This window comes from Somniosus microcephalus, chromosome 6 (genome assembly GCF_052327205.1).
Source record: "Somniosus microcephalus isolate GS21.2 chromosome 6, FLI_Smic_1.0, whole genome shotgun sequence".
In the NCBI taxonomy this organism is placed as follows: domain Eukaryota; kingdom Metazoa; phylum Chordata; class Chondrichthyes; order Squaliformes; family Somniosidae; genus Somniosus; species Somniosus microcephalus.
Genome location: NC_140992.1, coordinates 11,528,494 through 11,553,795, shown reverse-complemented (window position 1 = coordinate 11,553,795; position 25,302 = coordinate 11,528,494). Strand labels below are relative to the sequence as shown.

At 51.3% G+C, this 25,302-nt stretch overlaps 1 protein-coding gene across 2 annotated transcripts in view; it reads right to left on the bottom strand.

Moving 5' to 3' along the window:
* The window catches only part of LOC147115452 (phospholipase D1-like), a 162,609-nt gene that overhangs the window by 84,269 nt on the left and 53,038 nt on the right, over positions 1-25,302 (bottom strand). For both annotated transcript variants that reach the window (XM_085989716.1, XM_085989715.1), the window contains exons 4-12: positions 19,972-20,117; positions 16,945-17,053; positions 15,154-15,219; positions 11,897-11,955; positions 9,962-10,054; positions 8,880-9,032; positions 3,290-3,439; positions 2,843-2,926; positions 1,291-1,372 (exon numbers count right to left, since the gene is read on the bottom strand). In XM_085989716.1, the coding sequence (XP_085845842.1) occupies positions 1,291-1,372; positions 2,843-2,926; positions 3,290-3,439; positions 8,880-9,032; positions 9,962-10,054; positions 11,897-11,955; positions 15,154-15,219; positions 16,945-17,053; positions 19,972-20,117 (942 nt within the window). The remainder of the gene's footprint in view (positions 1-1,290; positions 1,373-2,842; positions 2,927-3,289; positions 3,440-8,879; positions 9,033-9,961; positions 10,055-11,896; positions 11,956-15,153; positions 15,220-16,944; positions 17,054-19,971; positions 20,118-25,302) is intronic.

The following is a 25,302-nucleotide window of genomic DNA, read 5'->3' as shown; positions in this document are numbered from 1 at the left end:
CTCTCCTGGTGTCCTGGCCGATATTTATCCTCAATGAAGGGTGATATCAGCTCGCCCGCCCGTTAAACACCTCCCGCAATTTTTGCTTCCATTGAAGTCTTTGGGAGAGGCGTTTAACAGCGGGCGAGCCAATATCGCCCATTTTACACGGTCTTCTAAAGTCAACATGCACCCGTTAACTGGCCGTTTTATCTCAGTCGGTTTGTGCGATCTTCCAGTGTGTAAATTGGCTGCCGCGTTTCCCTACCGTGCGATAGTACCTGCACGTCTGAGATGTGAGAGGCACAATATCTTTCTGTTGGGGTGCAACACCTGTCCTCTTCGGGGGGTGGTGGCGGGGAGAGGAGGGATTTAAGGGGGAGGGGAGGGGATGGATTTGAGGGGGAGGGGAGGAATTTGCGGAGTGGCGGGGGGCAAGAGGGGGTGGAGTGATTTGGATCTGCTGCCCTGCCACAGCACGGAGTGGTCAGTGGTGCTGGCTGACAATAAATGACAACCTTCAATAGCAAGTTGACTGCCTTGGTCAAAGCGGCCATTTAAATGTTAATCTTCCCCCACCCCACCACCTTACCCCGCCCGTCTCCTTAGCAACACTGGATGCTGCAATACAATGGCCAATGTTGTTGAGGCTTCAATGAGGGGAAATAGAAAGGACTTGCATTTCCCTAGCACCTCTCACATCCTCAGGGCGTCCCAAAGCGCTTTAAGCCAATGAAGTACATTTTGAAGTGTAGTCACTGTAGGAAACGCGGCAGCCAATTTGCGCACAGCAAGCTCCCACAAACAGCAATGTGATAATGACCAGATAATCTGTTTGTGTGATGTTGATTGATGGATAAATATTGGCCAGGACACCGGGGAAAACTCTTCAAAATAGTGCCATGGGAGTTTTTAGAGCAGAGGGGGCCTCAGTTTAGCGTCCCATCCGAAAGACGGCACCTCCGACAATGCAGCACTCCCTCAGTACTGGCACCGGGAGAGTCAGCCTGGATTATGTGCTCAAGTCTCTGGAGCGGGGGGCTCGAACCCACAACCTTCTGTGTCAGAGGCCACAACGTGACCCCCAGCAGAGCAGGTAATGCGCACAGAGCGTGCCCTCCGCGGCAGACATTACCCGCACCCTGGGAAGTGGGGTCGAGGGCTGGGGGACGGGAGAGGGCAAGGGACGGGCAGTAGTCCCGCCCCTCCAATTGTCCGCTGCCATCACGGCAGGAGCTCGGAGATCCAGGGGGAGTGAGCTCGGACCTCCCCTACGGTGCGCGCGCACAGACGGGGACGAGAGGAACTCACAGCTTTGCGTTTGAGTACGTAGTCCAGCCTCCAGCGATTCCCTTCCACCACGGGCCTCTTGAGAAAGATTTCTGGACTCAGCCTGCACTCCACCAAATCATAAAACACAAGAGTGTTAAATAGATCCCCGATTTCCATCGCTCCACCACTGGCGGCCCTGCCTTCAGCTGCCTGGGCCCCGAGTTCTGGAATTTCCTCCCTAAACCTCTCCGCCTCTCTCTCCTCCTTGAAACCGACCTCTCTGACCAAGCTTTTGGTCGCCTGTCCTAATTTATCCTTATGTGGCTCGGTGTCAAATATTTTGTTTCATATTTGAAAAATTCTTAGTGGGTGACGTAAGAAAACTACTAGGCACTTAGTCTGAGTGTTAAACAAGGCTTTAATCAACTGATTTTCAACATGGAGATCTAGTTGTGTCCTTCACTAGTTCCTGTTAAAGAATGTCCTGAGCAGGCTGGGCCCGTGCCCGAGTATTTATACTCTCCCTGGACAGTGCTACCAGCAGGCCGCCCATTATTACTTCATAGGTCATTTCCACATGAATGGCAAGATTCTTGTCAGTGGGCTTGACAGGGTAGATGCTGAGAGGTTGTTTCCCCCTGGCTGGAGAGTCTAGAACTAGGGGGCACAGTCTCAGGATAAGAGATCGGCCATTTAGGACTGAGATGAGGAGGAATTTCTTCACTCAGAGGGTGGTGAATCTTTGGAATTCTCTACCCCAGAGGGCTGTGGAGGCTCAGTCGTTGAGTATATTCAAGGCTGAGATTGATAGATTCTTGGGAATTAAGGGAATCCAGGGATATGGGGAAAAGTTGAATTGAGGTAGAAGATCAGCCATGATCTTATTGAATGGCGGAGCAGGCTTGAGGGACCGTACGGCCGACTCCTGCTCCTATTTCTTATATGTTCTTATATTCGGACAGGTGAGCAAAAGCTTGCTGAAAGAGGTAGGTTTTAATGGTAGCCTCTTAAAGAAGGAGAGAGCACACAAGAAGGGTGACCGCTCCTGAACCAGCACGTTGGCAACCCTGTTTGATATTCTTCCTCCGTTGCTTCCTAACGGGGGGGGCAGTGAGGCACTCTGCACCAGCCTTGTCGTCACTCCAGCTGAGGCTGAGCAGCCTCGGCATAGGGGAGGGATGGAACGTGGGATCTTCCTCGTCCGGGTGGCTTGGTAATGCACAGTGCATGGCGTCTGCGGGGGGGGGGCGGTGCGAGGGGCTGATCCTTCCAGTTGGCGCTTGGGGCAAGAAATGGCGGGTGCAGGAAATCAGGTCGGGTGCGGACTGAATTGTGCGCGGACTGTATTGCCACCCACGGTCGAATAGTCTGTTGAGGTCTCCTGTCAAGACTAATGCACGCAGGATGGCCACGTGGGTGGGCTTACTCCTGGGGTGTCAGGCACCTGGTGAACTCTGACTCCAGCAAAAGGGGGTCAACGCCTTCAGCAGGAGGGCAGAAAGCAAAGTAAGGGGGCAAATTGATTTCAAAGAGAAGATTAAATCAAACACTAACATCAGAGCTCGGCTGATCGATGTGAGGCCCTACTTACCACCAGTCTGTGATGAATATTTCCTCTTTTGCATCTTCCAAAGCATCTGCCACATCTTCAAAATAGCCTTTGGCATTCACGTACCTGTGAATAAAGTGAGGCGGTCGTTAAAGGAGGTGTATCTAGACAGCGTCTCATCGTATCTCAGACTCACCTCAAACGCCTCACACACTGAGGTGGAAAGGCGGGGGTGTGGGTGGGGGATTGGGGAGGGAGGGGAGGGGACAGGGAGGTGGGCAGGAGGTGGAGAGCGGGGAGTGGGGCTGGGGAGTGGGCAGGAGGCAGGGAGTGGGGGTGTGGGGAGGGAGGGGGTTGATCTGCCTAAAGTGAGCAGAGCCCTTTGGGTTTAATGGCCTCTTGCTGTGCTGAAACATTCGCGCACTAATGTTTGGCCGGAGGTGCAGCCCGTTCCATTACTTTACAGCCCGTTACACTCTGATTGGTTACCATTTGCACAGTGTGTTATCCTGTACAGCTGCGAAGGATTTAAAACGTTGGTCCTCTAGGAAGACTTTGGCATGTTCGTGAATGAACTCTTCTATCGCTTGACCCCACCAGCGAGCGTGGCGGTAACTGTTGCATTTGATAATCAGAGTCCTGGAATGGGACAGAAAGAACACCAGTCAGTTTCAGTGCTGGCCAGCACTGCCCCTCCGACAGTGCAATGCTCCCTCAATACTGCCCCTCTGACAGTGCGGCGCTCCCTCAGTACTGCCCCTCTGACAGTGCAGCTCTCCCTCAATACTGCCCCTCCGACAGTGCGGCGCTCGCTCAGCACTGCCCCTCCGACAGTGCAATGCTCCCTCAGTACTGCCCCTCTGACAGTGCGGCGCTCCATCAGCACTGCCCCTCCGACAGTGCAATGCTCCCTCAGTACTGCCCCTCCGACAGTGTGGCGCTCCCTCAGTACTGCCCCTTTGACAGTGCGGCTCTCCCTCAGTACTGCCCCTTTGACAGTGCGGCTCTCCCTCAGTACTGCCCCTCCGACAGTGTGGCGCACCCTCAGTACTGCCCCTTTGACAGTGCGGCTCTCCCTCAGTACTGCCCCTCCGACAGTGTGGCGCACCCTCAGTACTGCCCCTCCGACAGTGCGGCGCTCCCTCAGTACTGCCCCTCCAACGTGGTGTTCCCTCAGTACTGGCACTGGGAGTGTCGGCCTGGATTACGCACTCAAGTCTCTGGAGGGGGGCCTGAACCCATGACCATCTGACTCAGAGGCGAGAGTGCGACCCACTGAGCCTGGAAGTGCTGAAGTCAGTCACAGCGTCCCTACAATTATCCAGGCTCCAATCAGCAGACTCAGCACAGTCCATTCTTTTGAACTTGATATTAAATTCTGTTCACAATCCTCCCTTTCAGCGGGTTAATGACCCAGACTCAATTGTTTGACTTGTTTCCTTCTCTCACTCACTGATTCTCTGGTAACACATCATCCAAAGTAAATAATCATGTGGTATAATGATTTCCTGGGTTCAATTACAGTGCAAGCGACACTCTCCTATGAATATTTCTTTATTACGTTACCATCTGCGCAAGTCTTTACAGGTAACCAATTGGAGATTAAACCCTTTTATTTTTCATTTGAATCTGCCTCATTGGATCTTGACGGTATTGTAAATTTATACAATCCCACCTCACTATTATCATTTCTCAGGTCAATATTTGCACAACGTGCCTGTAAATCGGAAGGTGCCTAGGTAACCAACCCATAACACCAAACAGCATTGGCCACGCTGGCACTGATAGACATCAACTCACGCCCATGCTTATTGTAAATCCCTCGTAGACCGATGGAGAGGGATTGATTGTAACAACAGAAAATGCTGGAAAAACTCAGCAGGCCAGGCAACATCCGTGGAGAGAGAAACAGAGTCAACGTTTCGGGTTGAAACCCGTCGTCAGGACTGAGAGAAAAGGCAGGAAATGAAACAAAAGGCAGTTTGGGGGCTGGGTAATGGGGGAGGGGATGAAAGAAGAGACATTAAGAGATATTCAAGGTGAGACGAGATGGTAATAGGACAGGTAAAGAAACAAACAATGGCTCTAAATGAAGAGCCAAACGGAGATCCCGTCGAAGAGAAGAGCAGAACTTCTTCAAGGTGGGCATTCCTAGAAGAGGGGTGGCAGTGAACCAAACACTAATATGATAGCAAAATACTGCGGATGCTGGAAATCCGAAATAACAACAGAAAATGCTGGAAAACTCAGCAGGCCAGGCAACATCCGTGGAGAGAGAAATAGAGTCAACGTTTCAGGTCGAAACCCTTCGTCAGAACTGAGAGAAAACACAGGAAATGAAACAAAAGGCAGTTTGGGGGCTGGGGAGTGGGATTGATTGGTGGAGCTCTCAATAACAGCAACAACGTTGAAAGCAAACATGCAGGTGCAGCAAGCAGATAGGAAGGCAAATGGCCTTCATCGCAAGAGGATTTGAGCACAGGAGCAAGGATGTCTTACTACAGTTGTACGGGGCCTTGGTGAGACCACACCTGGAGTACTGGGTGCAGTTTTGGTCTCCTTACCTAAGAAAGGATATACTTGCCATAGAGGGAGTGCAGCGAAGGTTCACCAGACTGATTCCTGGGATGGCAGGACTGTCGTATGAGGAGAGATTGGGTCAACTAGGCCTGTATTCACTAGAGTTTAGAAGAATGAGAGGGGATCTCATTAAAATGTATAAAATTCTGACAGGGCTAGACAGACTGGATGCAGGGAGGATGTTTCCCCTGGCTAGGGGGGGTCTAGAACGAGAGGTCACAGTCTCAGGATACGGGGTAGGACATTTAGGACTGAGATGAGGAGAAATTTCTTCACTCAGAGGGTGCTGAACCAGTGGAATTCTCTACCACGGAAGGCTGTGGATGCCAAGTCACTGAATATATTTAAGAAGGAGATTTCTAGACACAAAAGGCATCAAGGGGTATGGGGAGAGAGCGGGAATATGGTATTGAGATAGAGGATCAGCCATGATCATATTGAATGGCGGAGCAGGCTCGAAGGGCTGAATGGCCGACTCCTGCTCCTGTTTTTCTATGTTTTCTATGATTCTACAACCACTTGCATTTATATAGCGCCTTTGACGTAGTAAAATGTCCCAAAGAGCTTCACAGGAGCGATTATCAAACAGGAGCCACAGAGGGAGTCATTAGGACAGGTCTTGGTCAAAGAGCTAGGCTTTAAGGAGTGTCTTACAGGAGGAGAGAGGTGGAGCGGCGGAGAGGTTTAGGGAGGGAATTCCAGAGCCTGGGGCCCAGGCAGCTGAAGGCACGGCCGCCAATGGTGGAGCGATTCAAAACCGGGGATGCGCAAGAGGCCAGAATTGGAGGAGCGCAGAGATCGCGGAGGGTTGTAGGGCTGGAGGGGGTTACAGAGATAGGGAGGGGGGAGGGGGGGATGCGAGGCCATGGAAGGATTTGAAAACAAGGAAGAGAATTTTAAAATCTCACCCAATTGGCCTCCCATTCGTGCCGGGTGGCATTGCTGCTTGAGGTGAGGCTGGATAGAGGCTGAGCGTAACGCCACCCTCCTCTCACACGGCTGATGTAGTGGCCCCCGAAAAGCTTCGGAGGAAAGCTACGAGAATGAATCCCAGCTTAAAGAACCTTAGTTACTCAGAGAGGGTGAGGTGTGGCGCCCAGAATAGGCCAAAATCCAGCTGAGGCCGAACCAGTGATTTATAGTTCAGTATAACGTCCTTGCTTTTGTCCTCTGTCTATAAAGCCAAGGGTCCTGTATGCTTTTTTAATGGGCTTCTGAACTTGTCCTGCCACCTTCGAGGACTCGTGTACGTACACCCCCAGGTCTCTCTGTACCTGCACCCCCGTTAAAATTGTACCATTTAGTTACTATTGTCGTAAAGGGCATCATAAGGTTTGTCATCGAGACCCCAATGATCTTCGTCTGCGCGGGGTGTGTGTGTTGATTCTCTGCCTTCAAGAGGGAGCTGGACGGGTTCCTGACTAGAGCAGAGATCACATCACATAGAAACACAGAAGATAGGAGCAGGAGTAGGCCATTCGGCCCCTCGAGCCTGTTCCGCCATTCAATGCGATCATGGCTGATCATCCAAATTCAGTACCCTGTCCCTGCTTTCGCCCCATATCCCTTGATCCCTTTAGCCTTAAGAAATATATCCAACTCCTTCTTGAATATATTTAATGAATTGGCCTCAACTGCCTTCTGTGGTAGAGAATTCCACAGGTTCACCACTCTCTGGGTGAAGAAATTCCTCCTCATCGCTGTCCTAAATGGCCTACCCCTTATCCTTAGACTGTGACCCCTGGTTCTGGACTCCCCGACCATCGGGAACATCTATTCACAGACTAGATGCAGGAAGGAAGGTCAGTGCCTTTACAGACAACACTCGGTCCAACTGATCGCCTGGACTGGTTTCTATCGCCTGAGGGGTTCGGAGTGTAATTTTCCAGAGTATTTTTTCCTTATTGGCCCTGTTTTTTTTGCCTTCAGATTTTTTTTTGGCCTCTCCCGGGAGATTACATGGGTGGGGGGTGTTTAGGGGGTGGGGAGGGGAGGGGGTGTTTGGGGGGTGGGGGGGAGGGGGTGTTTGGGGGGTGGGGAGGGGAGGAGGTGTGGGGGTGTTTGGGGAGGGGGGAGCGGGGTGAAGGTAGGAAGTGCTCAGTCACGATGCTCTGGCCATCATGAGGTGTGGGGCAGGCTGGATGATGGACCAGCTGGTCTTTTCCTGCCCATCAGTGTTCGTACGTTCGTATATTAACCTGGTCGTACGGCACCCAGGCGTTATGGACGGGGGTGATGGACCAGCCAGGACACCTGCTCATTCTCCAGTGATTACTGGTGAGCACAGAGTCTGGCTTGGCTTGTGTTGCATAAGGCATGAATTCTGCTTAAAACTGAGGAACCAAAAGGAAAGGTCGAAGGCCCCAGAGCGAGTTTAAGAGCCAAGAAATACTTGCATTTCTATATTAAAAACAGAAAATGCTGGAAACACTCAGCAGATCAGGCAGCATCTGTGGAGAGAGAAACAGAGTTAAGGTTTCTGGACGATGACCTTTCAGATGGTGCCTGACCTGCTGAGTATTTCCAGCATTTTCTGTTTTTATTTGCGATTTCCAGCATCCGCAGTATTTTGCTTTTGCAATTCACAACCTCAGGACATCCCAAAGCATTCACAGCCAACAAAGTACTTTTGAAGTGCACTCACTGTTATAATGTAGGAAACATGGAAGCCAATCTGTGCACAGCAAGATCCCACAAACAGATTAGCTGGTTTTTTTTTAGTGATGCTGGTTGAGGGATATATATTGGCCCAGGACACCGGGGGAAGAACTCCCCTGCTCTTCTTCAAATAGTGCCACGGGATCTTTTACATCCACCTGTGACGGCAGGCGGAGCCTCGGTTTAACGTCTCGTCCGAAAGACGCCACCTATGACAGTGCGGCACTCCCTCAGTACTGCCCCTCCGACAGTGCAGCGCTCCCTCAGTACTGCGCCTCCGACAGTGCAGCACTCCCTCAGTACCGCCCCTCCGACAGTGCAGCGCTCCCTCAGCACTGCCCCTCCGACAGTGCGGCGCTCCCTCAGTACTGCCTCTCCGACAGTGCGGCACTCCCTCAGTACTGCACCTCCGACAGTGCAATACTCCCTCAGTACTGTCCCTCCGACGGTGCAGCACTCCCTCAGTACTGCCCCTCCGACAGTGCAGCACTCCCTCAGTACTGCCCCTCTGACAGTGCAGCGCTCCCTCAGTGCTGCCCCTCCGACAGTGCAGCACTCCCTCAGTACTGCCCCTCCGACAGTGCAGCACTCCCTCAGTACTGCCCCTCCGACAGTGCAGCACTCCCTCAGTACTGCCCCTCTGACAGTGCAGCGCTCCCTCAGTGCTGTACTGGGAGTGTCGGCCTGGATTTTGTGTTCGAGTCTCTGGAGCGGGACTTGAACCCACGACCCTCTGACTCAGAAGCGAGGGTGCTACCCGCTGAGCCATGGCTTACACCACTGAGGGCGAGTTGGTGCAATGCTATGCCAGTTATTACCAACCGAGCCGGGTTTGTCATACCTGCACAGGTTTTCGATTCTGATGCCATATTTCGTCTCCGTGTCCTTGGCGCCCATTTTGATGCTGAACTCTTTGTCCACTAGCAGAACGAAGGTGACGGCACCCGAGTCTGGCTTCATGTACAAGAGGAAGGAATCTTTCATTGCCAACCACCTGAGAGGGGGGGGGGGGGAAAGCACAGGAGCGACGCTCAGATTGGACACCTGACAGACCCTGTTCAGGACAGCGCAGGAGATTTCGGGTGGAGTTGCGCTCGACGGCCTTGAAAGGAGGCAACAGAGACGGGACCTCATGGAGGAATGCAACAACAACTTGCACTGAGTGTACGGAGCTCGCTGTGACATCTGTGATGTGTCCGCACCTGCCTGCGCTTATCTGCTGCTGAAACCCTCATCCGTATTTTGTCACCTCCCGACTCGACCATTCCGACATTCTCCTGGCCGACCTCCCACATTCCACATTCCGTAAATCTCAGCTCATCCAAAACTCTGCTGCCCCGTGTCCGAACTCGCACCAAGTCCCGTTCACCCATCACCCCCTCTGCTCGCTGATCTACACTGGCTCCCGGTCCGGCAACGCCTCGATTTTAAAAATTCTCATCCTTGTTTTCAAATCCCTCCATGGCCTCCGCGCCCCCTTCCCTATCTCGGTTACCTCCTCCAGCCTTAAAACCCACTGAGATCTCTGCGCTCCTCTAATTCTGGCCTCTTGCGCATCCCCCGATTTTAATCGCTCCACCATTGGCGGCCGTGCCTTCAGCTGGCTGAGCCCCGAGCTCTGGAATTCCCTCCCTAAACCTCTCCGCCTCACTATCTCACTCCACCTTAAAAGCTCTTCGACCAAGCCTTTGGTCACCAGTCCTAATATCTAATGTGGCTCGGTGTCAAATTTAGTCTGATAATCGCCCCAGTGAAGCGTCTTGGGATGTTTTACTACATTAAAGGCGCTATATAAATGCAAGTTGTTGTTGAATTGGTGAACGTCACAACAAGAGGATCTATTGAACCTGCTGTCACGATCGTCACCTTTCCCTCCGTGGACGTCACGCTAACCTACACAAGACCAACGCCTAGGTCACGTACCTCTTGGACCAACGATAACAGACCTGGCTCCTCCCACAACAGTTGAGGCCTGGAATTCTGTGACCTCCGGAACGTTTCATCACAAAACCTTCCCTGCAAAGGAGAAGGAATTCTGATAAACAACAGGGATCCACCGCACGAGGAAACTGGTTTTCAAGTGTTTATCCAATTCCCTTTTTGAAAGTTACTATTGAATCTGCTTCCACCGCCCTTTCAGGCAGCGCATTCCAGATCACAACTGGCCGCGTAAAAAATATTCTCCTCATCTCGCCTCTGGTTCTTCAGCCAATCACCTTAAATCCGTGTCCCCTGATCCTCCTGTCACTGGAAACAGTTTCTCTCTATTTACTCAATCAAAACCCTTCATAATTTTGAATCCCTCGATTAAACTCCTTGATCCAATTGAGTGGTCACTTCTGAGGGCAGTTAAGAATCAACCACGTTGGTGTGGGACTGGAGTCACCTATAGGCCCAGACCGGGTCAGGACGGCAGGTTTCCTTCCATAAAGGACATCAGTGAACCAGATGGGTTTTTATGGCAATCCGACGGCTTCACGGTCACTTTACTGAGACCAGTTATTTAATTCCAAATTTTATTTTAAACTGAATTTAAATTGTCAAATTGCTGTGGTGGGATATGAATTCTGGATTATTAGTCCAGGCCTCTAGATTACTAGTCCAGTAATATAACCACTCCACTCCCGTACCCCTCTAGATTACTAGTCCAGTAATATAACCACTCCACTCCCGTACCCCTCTAGATTACTAGTCCAGTAATATAACCACTCCACTCCCGTACCCCTCTAGATTACTAGTCCAGTAATATAACCACTCCACTCCCGTACCCCTCTAGATTACTAGTCCAGTAATATAACCACTACACTCCCGTACCTCTCTAGATTACTAGTCCAGTAATATAACCACTCCACTCCTGTACCCCTCTAGATTACTAGTCCAGTAATATAACCACTCCACTCCCGTACCCCTCTAGATTACTAGTCCAGTAATATAACCACTCCACTCCCGTACCCCTCTAGATTACTAGTCCAGTAATATAACCACTACATTCCCGTACCCCTCTAGATTACTAGTCCAGTAATATAACCACTACACTCCCGTACCCCTTTGGATTACTAGTCCAGTAATATAACCACTACACTCCCGTATCCCTCTGGATTACTAGTCCAGTAATATAACCACTACACTCCCGTACCCCTCTAGATTACTAGTCCAGTAATGTAACCATTCCACTCCCATATCTCTTCTAAGCGTCCGTGCTGGAAGGGGAATTTCCCAGATTTTTCTTTCCTTCGACGGTGATCAGCTGCAGGAATCTTGGCTCTTTTTACCAATCCCTAACCTACAGATACTGAGGTCTAGCGACACCCTGTCTAGAAACACCAAACTCAACACGTGGAACCTGCCACCCTCCTGTGTCTGTGTGACTCGGCGCTGCTCTGGCCAGTGTATCCGGGATGCCCGAATACTGAATGTATAAATGAACCTTATGACACAGGCAACGGGGGGGGGGGGGGGGGGGGGGGTGGCGGGGATGCGACTAATCTTGCAAGGAGCCGGCACATGCACCACGGGCTGTATGGCCTCCTTCTGTGCTGTAAGATTCTGTGATACGCTAACTGTTGTAAATCTCATCATCATCAAGAAACTACTCGTGAAATAACGCTGGACGGCCAGCTGGTGGCGCCATCCAAGGAGTATAAATACTCGGGCGTGGGCCCAGCTTTCCAGGGACATTTTGTAAGACAAGGAACTAGTGAAGTACAACTAGACCTCCATGTTCTGAAACAAGTTGATTAAAGCCTTGCTTTATGCTCAAACCAAGTATATAGTGAGTTTTATTAGGTCACTAACATTACCCTCTGGGTAGCAGAGTGCTGAAGGAGTCAAATGAAGGAGAGACCGATTCTCACTTACACGCCCTTTGGTCCTAGGTGATGAATGAATGAGAGCTGACTGACGCCAATAAATTCCATCTGTAGAAATAAAGAGAAAGAGATCACTTGCATTATATAGCGCCTTTCACGACCGCAGGACCCATCCCAAAGCACTTCACAGCCCATGAAGTGTTGTCATGGTTGTAATGCAGGAAACACGGCAGCCAATTTGCGCACAGCAAGCTCCCACAAACAGCAACGAGATCATGACCGGATAATCTGTTTTTAGTGACATTGGTAGAGGGATATATATTGGCCAGGAAGAACTCCACTGATCTTCTTCGAAATAGTGGCCACGGGATCGTTTACATCCACCCGAGAGGGCAGATGGGGTCCTCGGTTTAAGGTCTCATCCGAAAGACGTCGCCTCCGACAGTGCGGCGCTCTCTCAGTACTGGCACCGGGAGTGACAGCCTGGATTAGGTGCTCAAGTCTCCGGAGGGGGCCTCAAACCCACGATCATCTGTCCTTGGAGAAGAGAATGCTACCCACTGAGCCCTGGCCGACACACGGGGAAGGAGCACAGAAACAGTGTCAATAAGCTGCCCGAGGCCATGATGCAAGGTGGGACAGTTGGATGTCAGTGTCTGTGTCCTTCAGTATCTCATCACTATGTGGCTGTATTGTGATTTATGGTCTGCCCTAAATACCCTCTCAGCTGTCAACGACATCAGCCGCGCCTGTAAGTAGTCCGAGCGTCTTCATTTTCTGGGCGATAGATCACGCTGCCCTATATCTACCTGTATGATATTGTAACCTAGGACTGCAACAGTAGCATCCCCTTGTGACCAGAATGAATATTTGTGTCTTTCACGCACGATCATGTTCGGTCAATCTCTCGGAAAATGGACCAAGCAGGCACTTGGTGAGATAAGGCTTGAGGAGTCTAGCACAAGGGGACATAACCTTACTAGAGGGGTCAATAACCAGGGGGCATAGTTTCAAGGTAAGGGGCAGGAGGTTTAGAGGGGATTTGAGGAAAAACTTGTTCACCCAGAGGGCAGTTGGAATCTGGAACTCACTGCCTGAAAGGGTGGTAGAGGCAGGAACCCTCACAACATTCAAGAAGCATTTGGATGAGCACTTGAAACGCCATAGCATACAAGGCTATGGACCAAGTGCTGGAAAATGGGATTAGAATAGACAGGGCTTGATGGCCGGCGTGGACACGATGGGCTGAAGGGTCTCTTTCTGTGCTGTATAACTCTATGACTATGACCTTAAAATCAGAGCCAGGCCATTCAGGAGAGAAGTTACGAAACACTTCTTCACACAAAGGGTGGTAGCAGTGTGGAACTCTCGCCCACAAAAAGCAGTAGATGCTGGGGATCAATTAATCATTTTAAATCTGCAATCGATAGATTTTTGCTGGTCAAGGGTATCAAAGGATATGGAGCCAAGGCAGGTGGATGGAATTAGGATACAGATTAGCCATAATCTCATTGAATGGCAGAACAGGCTCAAGGGGCTGAATGGTCTACTCCTGTTCCTGTGAATCATTAGGCTTTTATTTTACAGTGAGTGAACCTCCAGAGCAGCCGATATAAGAACATAAAAAATAGGAGCAGGAGCAGGCCATACGACCCCTTGAGCCTGCTCCGCTATTCAGTATCATGGCTGATCTACCTCAACTCCACTTTCTCACCCTATCCCCACATGATCTAACTTACTTAATTCAATCACTACAACTTGCCTTTGCGAAATAATACAAAATAAGGAATACGCTACGCTTCCCCACATCAGTGGGTTTTCTTCCTCGTCTTACACAAGATGGCTTCTGACTGATCTCCAGCATCCCTAGCTTCTTGGACCTCACTGCTTTCTCCTTAATAAGCCTGACTGCCTTCGAAGTTTCAAAATCCTCCCTACCTATGCCCCTGTCCCGATCTGATACCTCTCCCTTCTCACAGACATGTACAGGGATCAAAGACTTTCCAATATTGTGGGTGTGACTTGTTTATAAATTACCAAGACAAGCTAGTGAATTGTTTATTATTTACAATCTATGAGGAAAGAACATCTTAACTGCCTTTGTCTCAGATTCTTTTTTTTTTAACTTGCGCCGAATGCAGTATGCTTTAAAACACGACGCTTTTTTCCCCAAATCCATTCTGTGAAAAAATGGTTGATGGATCCTGAATCACGACGGTCCACTGGCAGGAGAAGGCTGTTCTTGATTGGGGGAACGAATGTTGGCCAGGACATGGGGGAAAACGCCCCTGCTCCTGTTAGAAGCTGGGTGGTCGTGTGTGCTGTGAGGAGGATGTCCAGAAACTCCAGGATGATTTGGACATGTTGGGTGATTGGGCAGAAACATGGCAGATGCAATATAACGTGGATAAATGTGAGGTTGTCCACTTTGGTGGCAAAAACAGGAAGGCAGATTATTATCTAAATGGCAATAGATTGGGAGAAGGGGAAGTGCAATGAGACCTGGGTGTCCTTGTGCACCAGTCGCTGAAAGTAAGCATGCAGGTGCAGCAGGCGGTTAAGAAGGCAAATGGTATGTTGGCCTTCGTAGTGAGAGGGTTTGAGTACAGGAACAAGGATGTCTTGCTGCAGTTGTACAGGGCCTTGGTGAGACCACATCTTGAGTATTGTGTGCAGTTTAGGTCGCCTTATCTGAGGAAGGATGTTCTTGCCATGGAGGGAGTTCAGCGAAGATTCACCAGGCTGATACCTGGGATGGCAGGAATGACGTATGAGGAGAGATTGGGTCGATTGGGCTTATACTCGCTGGAGTTTAGAAGAATGAGGGGTGATCACATTGAAACTTATAAAATTCTGACAGGACTGGACAGACTAGATGCAGGAAGGATGTTCCCGATGGTCGGGGAGTCCAGAACCAGGGGACATAGTCTAAGGATAAAGGGTAGGCCATTTAGGACAGAAATGAGGAGGAATTTCTTCACCCAGAGAGTGGTGAACCTGTGGAACTCTCTACCACAGAAGGCGGTGGAGGCCAATTCATTAAATATATTCAAGAAGGAGTTGGATATATTTCTTAAGGCTAGAGGGATCAAGGGATATGGGGAGAAGGCAGGGACAGGGTACTGAATTTGGATGATCAGCCATGATCGCATTGAATGGTGGAGCAGGCTCAAGGGGCCGAATGGCCTACTCCTGCTCCTATCTTCTATGTTTGTATGTATGTTAGAAGAGTGCCGTGGGATCCTTTACACCTGACTGGGCCTCGGCTTAACACTTCAAATCAAGTCCAATACATGGAGGGCTTACTGTTGCATAGTAGTTCCTGTACATGGGCATCTTCAGCAGCTTGCTCAAGTAATCTTCCAGTTGCTTCTGCGAAGGCAAGAAACGGATTTCAGAACGGTGAATACAACAGGGGGTCAAATTGCCCGCTTTCGTGCATCCAGCACAGAGAGCATCACGCACAGAGCATCGCGCACAGAGAACGTACATCGGAATACTGGGCGAGGAGTACCAGTGCTCCTAATGAATCACCCGTCCATCAGGGAAAGTAGTGTAATGGTTACGTCACTGGACTTATAATCCAGAGAATGTGATTTCACATCCTGCCACGCCGGTATGAAAATTTGTAAATCAGCTTAATTAAAATAATCAGGACATGAAAAAAAACTGGTGTCAGTGACCATGAAGCTGTGCGATTGTTGTAAAAACCCAGCTGGTTCACTGTTGCCCTTCAGGGAAGGAAACCTGCCGTCCTTACCTGGTCCAGACTCTCCCCTCCCTAACTCTGTAACTTTCCACAACCCGCCAATTCTGGCCCGTTGCACACCCCGATTTTAATCGCTCCACTCCTGGTGGCCGTGTCTTCAGCTGCCTGAGCCCTAAGCTCTGGAATTCTCTCCCCTCTCCCCTCCTTTAAGACGCTTCTTAAAACCGACCTCTTCGACCAAGCTTTGGGTCACCTGTCCTAATATCTCCTGGTGTGGTTCGGTGTCAAATTCTGTCTGATAATCGCTCCTGGGAAGCACCTTGTGATGTTTTACTGCATTAAATGACCGCCAGAGGGGTAAAATACTTTAATCATCTTAAACACTTCAATTAGATCACCCCTTAATCTTCTATACTCGAGCACTTTGCAGCCTTCCGGACTCAATATCGATTTCAACAATTTCAGATCATAACCTCGGTCCCTATTACTTTTTTACTTGTTATTTTTCCACTCCTTTCCCCCTCCCCCCCCCCTTTCCTTTTGTTTCTCTCTCCCACCTGGCAGCTATCTCTTGCCCTGCCAGTACACTTCACACCTAATCTCAGCCTATTACCATCTCGTCTGGCTTCGAATACCTTTTATTATCTCTTTTACTGCTTTTTGTCCGATCACAGCCTTGCCTTCGATCTATTTTCTTTTCTTTCCAGTTTTGAAGAAGGGTTTCGACCCGAAACGTCAACTCAAATTTCTCTCCACGGATGTTGCCTGACCTGCTGAGTTTTTCCAGCATTTTCTGTGGTTATTTCGGATTTCCAACATCTGCAGTATTTTGCTATCGTCAGATTAGGTGTTAAACCTGGTCTATGTGACTCTGTTACACTGGGCAGTGCGGTGAGCAAGTGAGAGATCTCCAGCATACGTCTATATCCAGGCTCTTTATACAACAACAACTTACATTTATATAGCGCCTTTAAAGTCGTAAAACGCCCCAAGGCGCTTCACAGGAGCAATTATCAGACAAAATTTGACACCGAACCACATAAGGAGACATTAGGACAGGTGACTAAAAGCTTGGTCAAAGAGGTAGGTTTTAAGGAGCGTCTTAAAGGAGGAGAGAGAGGTGGAGAGGTTTAGGAAGGGAATTCCAGAGCTTAGGGCCCAGGCAGCTGAAGGCACGGCTGCCAGTGGTGGAGCGATGGAAATCAGAATTGGAGGAGGGCAGAGATCTCTGAGGGTTGTGGGGCTGGAGGAGGTTACAGAGATAGGGAAGCTGAGGCCATGGAGGGAGTTGAACACAAGGCTGTGAGAATTTTAAAATCAAGGCGTTGCCAGACCGGGAGCCAATGTACCCGTACCTGGCTCTGGCAACACCGCCGTACGACACTCACCCGTCGGCTGGAGATCTGCTCCGCTCTGACGATGTTGTCCGAGTTGCGAGGCAGAGTGGGCATCGTCCGGGGCTCACCTCGCTTCACTGTTTGTCTTCTCACCGTGTAACTTGAAGACGCAAGATAACATCATAAGAAAAGCACATCAGCAGAAAAGACCTTTCTGCTCATCAATAGTTCCACAGCCCATGTACACTCTCCCCTATCCTGGACTCTACCCATCCATTGAATCTCCTCCCACAGCCCATGTACACTCTCCCCTATCACGGACTCTACGCATCCATTGAATCTCCTCCCACAGCCCATGTACACTCTCCCCTATCCTGGGCTCTCCCATCCATTGAATCTCCTCCCACAGCCCATGTACACTCTCCCCTATCCTGGACTCTACCCACCCATTTAATCTCCTCCCACAGCCCATGTACACTCTCCCCTATCCTGGACTCTACCCACCCATTGAATCTCCTCCCACAGCCCATGTACACTCTCCCCTATCCTGGACTCTACCCATCCATTGAATCTCCTCACACAGCCCATGTACACTCTCTCCTATCCTGGACTCTACCCATCCATTTAATCTCCTCCCACAGCCCATGTACACTCTCCCCTATCCTGGACTCTACCCACCCATTTAATCTCCTCCCACAGCCCATGTGCACTCTCCCCTATCCTGGACTCTACCCACCCATTTAATCTCCTCCCACAGCCCCATGTACACTCTCCCCTATCCTGGACTCTACCCATCCATTGAATCTCCTCCCACAGTCCATGTACACTCTCCCCTATCGTGGACTCTACCCATCCATTTAATCCCCTCCCACAGCCCATGTACACTCTCCCCTATCCTGGACTCTACCCACCCATTTAATCTCCTCCCACAGCCCATGTACACTCTCCCCTATCCTGGACTCTACCCATCCATTGAATCTCCTCCCACAGCCCATGTACACTCTCCCCTATCCTGGACTCTACCCACCCATTTAATCTCCTCCCACTGCCCATGTACACACTCCCCTATCATGAACTCTACCCACCCATTTAATCTCCTCCCACAGCCCATGTACACGCTCCCCTATCATGGATTCTACCCACCCATTTAATCTCCATGTAGACCCCTATTGTATTGTACCCTGACCCTTTAATCTCCTGAGGGGAAAGTGTATAAAATTCTATAATCCCTAAAGTAGAATGCAGCAAAACCCCAGAACGTTCATCCAATCTCATGTCTCTACTCTGCCCTCCCCCGTTACATCGAGGTCTTATCCACCGGTTCAGATGGATGTTAAAGATCCCACAGTGTTCACTGAAGAGCAGGGAGTAGTCCTGGCATCCGAGACACCATTCCCTCCTCAACCATCGCTATTAAAAAAAAAACCAGAGTAACTGGTTATTCAGCTCATTGCTGTCTGAGGGATCCTGCTGTGTGCCAATTGGCTGCCACCTTTCCCTACATTACAACAGTGACTACACGTCAAAGTGACTGATTGTCAGGGAAGTGCCTTAGGGTGTATCTGGGAGACTTCATTCAGCACAATTAGAAATACAAGTCCTTTCTTGTAATTCAGCTGAACTCTTTTCATGAACTCAGTGACCTTGAACTAGTTACGGCTTTTGAAACACGTAACACGACAGCCCCTCATTCGGGAGAAAAGTTAGCAAACACTTCTTTACGTAAAGTGTGGTGCAAAGTGTGGCACTCTCTCCCACAAGAAGCACGAGCTGCCGGGGCTCATTTAATCATTTAAAACCGGAGATCGATATATTTTTGCAAGACAAGGGTATTATGGGATATGGAGACAGGACGGTTAAATGGAGTCAAGATACCGATCAGCCATTGAATGGCGGAACAGGCTGGAGGGGCTGAATGGCCTCCTCCTGTTGGATCCCATGGGTGCCACAACAACAACTGGTCTTTATAGAGCGCCTTTAACGGAGTAAATACGTCCCAAGGCGCTTCACAGGAACATAATCAAAAAAAATTTGACACCGAGCCACATAAGGAGATATCAGGACAGGTGACCAAAAGCTTGGTCAAAGAGGTTGGTTTTAAGGAGCGTCTTAAAGGAGGAGAGCGAGGCGGAGAGGTTTAGGGAGGGAATTCCAGAGCTCGGGGCCCAGGCAGCTGAAGGCACGGCACAGCACGGGGTGGGGAGAGAAAAACTGCCAATGGGTAGGGAACGAAAGAATCAGATGAAAAAACCTCAGGCAACAGATATTCGTGAAGATTATCCAATTGATCTGGACATGCAAAGCAAACCCGAAAAAGACCTCAGTTATCTGAAATAAATTCAAATATTGTCATTAAAAATACAGTTCGGGGAAAGAAATACCGGTCCGAGGGGCTGGATGGCCTCCTCCTGTTTGTAAGATTCAGAGAAATTCTTCACGGTTCAGCGCATTAAACATCCGCGGTGGCGGTGTCTGTAACGGCCAGTTTTACGTCTGGGGGAAGGAGGATTAAGTGGAAAGTCTACACCCCCCTTTCCCTTGTTAATATCCTCCCGCCTCCCGCTCCCAATTCTCCCGAAGGTTTTGACTCTTTCAGGATTAGGGGAGAGAAACCTCAGCAATGGGGTCTCCCACGGTGTGGGGGCGCATCTATGGCGCCTCACCACCCCCTCCGCTCCCCCCACCCACTCCCCCCCTTGCCGAATATGTGGGTGGAAGACGGCTGGCCCAGGCGATGGTTGGGCGAGGGTGGGGGGGGGGAGAAGGATGGTGGGTGGTGGGAGGGCGAGGAGGTGGCAGTGAGGTGGGGAGGGGGTGAAGGACGGTGGGGTGTGGGAGGGCGAGGAGGTGGCAGTGAGGCGGGGAGGGGTGGCAGGGGAAGGGGGGGGCGGTGGAGTTTGCTGGGTCTACCCTCCTCCCTCACACCCACTTCCTCGGAATAACAAAAAAGGAAGGAGGAAAGGGATAAAGAAGGGAGAAGGAGATTGCGGGGGTGGGGGGGGGTGCAAGCCTCAATATTCCAGACCATGTCGACAATCCGCTGCGGCTCCCGTTGGTGCGCTCCAGGTTTAAGATTACCTGCGTGTTGGGATTGGCAGGCGGAGGAAGGCTTTGTAGCGGAGAAGTTCTCTGTGCAGTTCCTGAAAGTGTTTGAATTTCCTCTTGACCATCCAGTTGAACTCTCCGTGTGTCAAGTGGATGGTGTAGATGTTGGGACTTGGGACCTGGAGATGCAAATGGAATATGAGAATAAAACGGAAGTTATGCCGCGCGTAACTGCAGCAGCTCCGAAATATACAGGGAATGGGAATAGCGAAGAGGAGCGAGCAGTGCGACTGTTCAATTGTCCGCACTCTGGTCGAGCGCAGAGTGAGAGGGCAGACAGGGCCTCGGTTTAACGTCTCATCCAAAGACGACGCCTCCGACAGTGCAGCCTGTGGTAAACCACTGTTTGTATTCCACTGTGTACATGCCTGGACATGCCTCGGCTGACTCCTCCCACAAGTCCTAGTATAAAGGTGACTGCTCCCCAGCCCTTTGTATTTCTGGACCGGTCGACCACTCGAGGCAGACCTTCATTCTTTTGTTAACAAAAGCCTTTAGTTACTCTCTTAACTCTCAGTCTTTTATGAGTAATTGATAGCGCATCAATTTTATTAACAAAATTTTTATAATGGAGAAGATCCTCACACCAGCATGCCTGGACTTAGATCATCGGGAGGCGGACTCATCCACCAAGTTTACTCACTGGCTTAAGTGTTTCGAAAAATTCCTGACCGCCTCCGCAGCAATCAAATCGGACGAGGACAAACTGGATGTCCTGACCTCCAAAGTGAACCACCGAGTGTACTCGGTCATCCAAGACGCGACCTCGTACGCGGACGCTATCAAGCTCCTCAAGGACCAGTACACGCGCCCAGTGAACGAAGTGTACGCCAGGCACCTTCTGGGGAGTCGTAAACAACAACCTGGGGAATCGACCGTGGAATACCTTCAGGCACTGTCTGTGCTTGGCCGGGCCTGTGGTTGTAAGGATGTAAAGGCCGCCGTGTGCACAGAGGAACTTATCCGGGACGCTTTTGTAGCGGGCCACAGATCCAATTACACCCGACAGCGACTGTTGGAGCAGAGTGACCTCGACCTCAACAAGGCCTCTGAACTCGCACTATCATTGGATGCAGCCTACCGGGGCATGGATGCCTACTCCTCTGCACCGTGGACGCCGCGGGGAATGACAGCCTGGGACACGGTAGGACCGCCTCATAGCGCCGTGCCACCCCAGCCACACCCCAGCAACGGCCCAACTACCGCAGCAGTGTCCCAAGGCCAGACAGCAGTGCCCCAAGGCCAGAAATGCTACTTCTGTGGCCAGGCAAAACACCCCAGAGCGCGCTGCCCGGCGAAAAACGCGAGCTGCTCGGGCTGCGGGAAGAAGGGACACTACGCTAACGTCTGCAGGGCCAAAGCCACCCCGAACCCCAGCAGCGCCGCGTGTGGGCCATGCGGGCCGCCATCTTGGGCCTCCCCGGCCATGTGCGAACCACCGGTACAGCAGCCATTTTGGACGCCTCCAGCCACATGGGGATCATGGACGCCGCCATCTTGGACGACAGCCGGAACGCAGCAGGCCCCCAACACCGCCTCATCTGATACCCGCAGCGACACACCGACCCCTACGCTGGCATCCGTTACACTGGACCAAGCGAGACCGCACCAGCTGGCCAGTTCCACAATGGACATGAAGGTAAATGGCCACGATACAATCTGCCTTTTTGACTCTGGGAGCACGGAGAGCTTCATCCACCCCGACACGGTGCGGCATTGCTCTCTCCCAGTCCTGCCTGCGCACCAGCGGATTTCGATGGCCTCCGAGTCCCAGTCGGCGGACATCGGCGGCTACTGCGTAGTGACACTCGTAGTAGGCGGGACCGTGTACGATCATTTTAAACTTCTGGTCCTGCCCGACCTCTGCGCTGCCGTCCTGCTGGGGTTAGATTTTCAGTGCCACCTTAAAAGTGTTACGATGGCGTACGGTGGACCCCTACCCCCACTCACAGTCCGCAGCCAGCAGCTCCCAAATTGCCCGCCGCGCACCAGGTGCAACCTCTCCACACTCAGAGTCACCCCCCCCCCACTGTTTGCTAACCTCACCCCCGACTGTAAGCCCATCGCCACAAAGAGCAGGCGATACAGTGCCGGGGACAGGGTTTTCATTAAAACCGAAGTGGAGCGGCTCCTGAAGGAAGGGATTATTGAGGGCAGCACCAGCCCCTGGCGAGCCCAGGTTGTGGTCGTTAAGACCGGCGAGAAGCAGCGCCTGGTCATCGACTACAGCCAGACAATAAATCGCTACACCCTGCTGGACGCCTACCCACTCCCCCGCATAGCTGATATGGTCAACCAGATCGCGCAGTACTGCGTCTTCTCGACCATTGACCTGAAATCAGCGTACCACCAGCTCCCTATCCGCCCTGAGGACCGCCAGTATACTGCCTTTGAGGCAAACGGCCGCCTCTACCACTTCCTTAGGGTTCCCTTTGGCGTCACCAACGGGGTCTCCGTCTTCCAAAGGGAGATGGACCGGATGGTAGATCAAAATGCGTTGCAGGCCACTTTCCCATATCTGGACAATGTGACCATCTGCGGCCGTGACTTGCAGGACCATGACGCAAACCTCGAAAAATTCCTCCGCACCGCCCAACTCCTGAACCTGACATATAACAAGGAGAAGTGCATATTCCGCACAAACCGCCACGCCATCCTTGGCTGTGTTGTGGAACACGGAGTCATCGGCCCCGACCCCGACCGGATGCGTCCCCTTATGGAACTCCCACTGCCCCACTGCCTCAGGGCCCTGAAGAGGTGCCTAGGGTTTTTCTCCTATTATGCCCAGTGGGTCCCCTACTATGCGGACAAGGCCCATCCGCTGATCAAGTCCACCTCTTTTCCCTTGACGGCAGAGGCCCGCTTAGCCTTCCACCGTATCAAGGAAGACATTGCCAAAGCCACCATGCACGCAGTGGACGAATCCATCCCCTTCCAGGTGGAAAGCGACGCGTCCGACTTTGCCCTGGCCGCTACCCTGAATCAGGCGGGGAGACCCGTGGCCTTCTTTTCACGAACCCTCCAAGGCCCGGAGACCAGACACTCCGCTGTTGAGAAGGAGGCCCAGGCGATTGTGGAGGCTGTGCGTCATTGGAGGCACTACCTGGCCGGAAAACGATTTACCCTGCTCACTGACCAACGTTCAGTTGCTTTCATGTTTAACAACAAGCAGAGGGGCAAAATCAAAAATGACAAGATCTTGAGGTGGAGAATCGAACTTTCCACCTACAATTACGAGATCTTGTACCGGCCCGGGAAGCTCAATGAACCCCCGGATGCGCTATCGCGTGGCACCTGCGCCAGCGCGCAGATCGATAGACTGCGGGCCCTCCACAAAGACCTCTGCCACCCGGGGGTCACCAGGTTCTTCCACTTCATCAAGGCCCGCAACCTGCCTTACTCTATTGAGGAGGTCAGGACCATGACCAGGAACTGCCAAGTCTGCGCTGAGTGCAAACCGCACTTTTATAGACCAGACAGGGCCCACCTGATAAAAGCCACTCGCCCCTTCGAGCGCCTGAGCGTTGATTTTAAAGGGCCTCTCCCCTCCTCCGACCGCAATGTGTACTTCCTCAATATTATTGATGAGTACTCCCGTTTCCCGTTCGCCATCCCCTGCCCGGACATGACCAGTGCCACGGTCATTAAATGTCTGAACGACCTCTTCACCCTGTTCGGTTTCCCCAGCGACCGGGGCTCATCGTTTATGAGCGACGAACTCCGTCAGTACCTGCTAACTAGGGGTATTGCCACAAGCAGGACCACCAGTTACAACCCCCGGGGGAACAGACAGGTGGAAAGAGAAAATGCGACAGTTTGGAAGGCCGCCCTGCTAGCCTTAAAGTCTAGGGGCCTTCCAACCTCCCGCTGGCAGGATGTGCTCCCCGATGCGCTCCACTCTATTCGGTCACTGCTCTGCACTGCCACCAACGCCACCCCTCATGAGAAAATGTTTGTCTTCCCAAGGAAGTCCACATCGGGGACATCGCTACCGCCATGGCTGACGTCCCCAGGGCCGGTCCTACTGAGAAGGCACGTGAGGACCCATAAAACGGACCCCCTGGTCGAGAGGGTTGACCTCCTCCACGCCAACCCCCAGTATGCTTACATTGCATACCCGGACGGGCGGGAGGACACAGTCTCCATAAGAGACCTTGCACCCTCGGGGGCCGCAGTAACCCACTACTCACTACCACCCCCCCCCCACGATCCGATATCCAACCCCAGCAGACGGCAGGCCTGGGCCCCGTGACCCGCTCGACATCTACGAGGACGACACGCCTGTGCCACAGCCCACGCAGGACTCGACGCCGGAAGCTCCACTACCCCTGCCGTCGCCACGCCGATCACAGCGGCAGACAAGACCTCCGGAGAGACTCCAATACACTAACTTTTAATACACTTCACCCCGCCGGACTCAATTTTAAACAAGGGGTGAATGTGGTAAACCACTGTTTGTATTCCACTGTGTACATGCCTGGACATGCCTCGGCTGACTCCTCCCACAAGTCCTAGTATAAAGGTGACTGCTCCCCAGCCCTTTGTATTTCTGGACCGGTCGACCACTCGAGGCAGACCTTCATTCTTTTGTTAATAAAAGCCTTTAGTTACTCTCTTAACTCTCAGTCTTTTATGAGTAATTGATAGCGCATCACAGCCCTCCCTCAGCACTGCACTGGGAGTGTCAGGTCTGGATTCTGTGCTCAAAGTAGAAAAAGTCACCCGATCCAGATGGGATGCATCCAAGGTTACTGAGGGAAGTAAGGATGGAAATTGCGGAGGCTCTGGCCGCAATCTTCCAATCCGCCTTAGATATGGGGGTGTTGCCAGAGGACTGGAGGACTGCAAATGTTAACACCCCTGTTCACAAAAGGGAAGAGAAATAAATCCAGCAATTACCTGGCAATAGGCCAGTCAGCCTAACGTCGAAGGCGGGGAACTTTTAGAGACAATAATACGAGACAAAATTAATTGGCACTTGGAAAAATATGGGTTAATAAATGAAAGCCAGCACGGATTTGTTAAAAGCAAATGATGTTTGACTAACTTGGTTGAGTTCTTTGATGCAGTAACAGAGGGTTGATGAGGGCAATGCGATTGATGCGGTGTACATGGTCTTTCAAAAGGCATTTGATAAAATGCCACATAATAGACTTGTTAACAAAATTGAATCCCGTGGGATTAAAGTGTGGATACAAAATAGCGAAGGGACAGAAAGCAGAGAGCACTGGTGAACGGTTGTTTTTCAGACTGCAGGCAAGTATACAGTGGTGTCCCCCCAGGGGTTAGTATTAGGGCCACTGC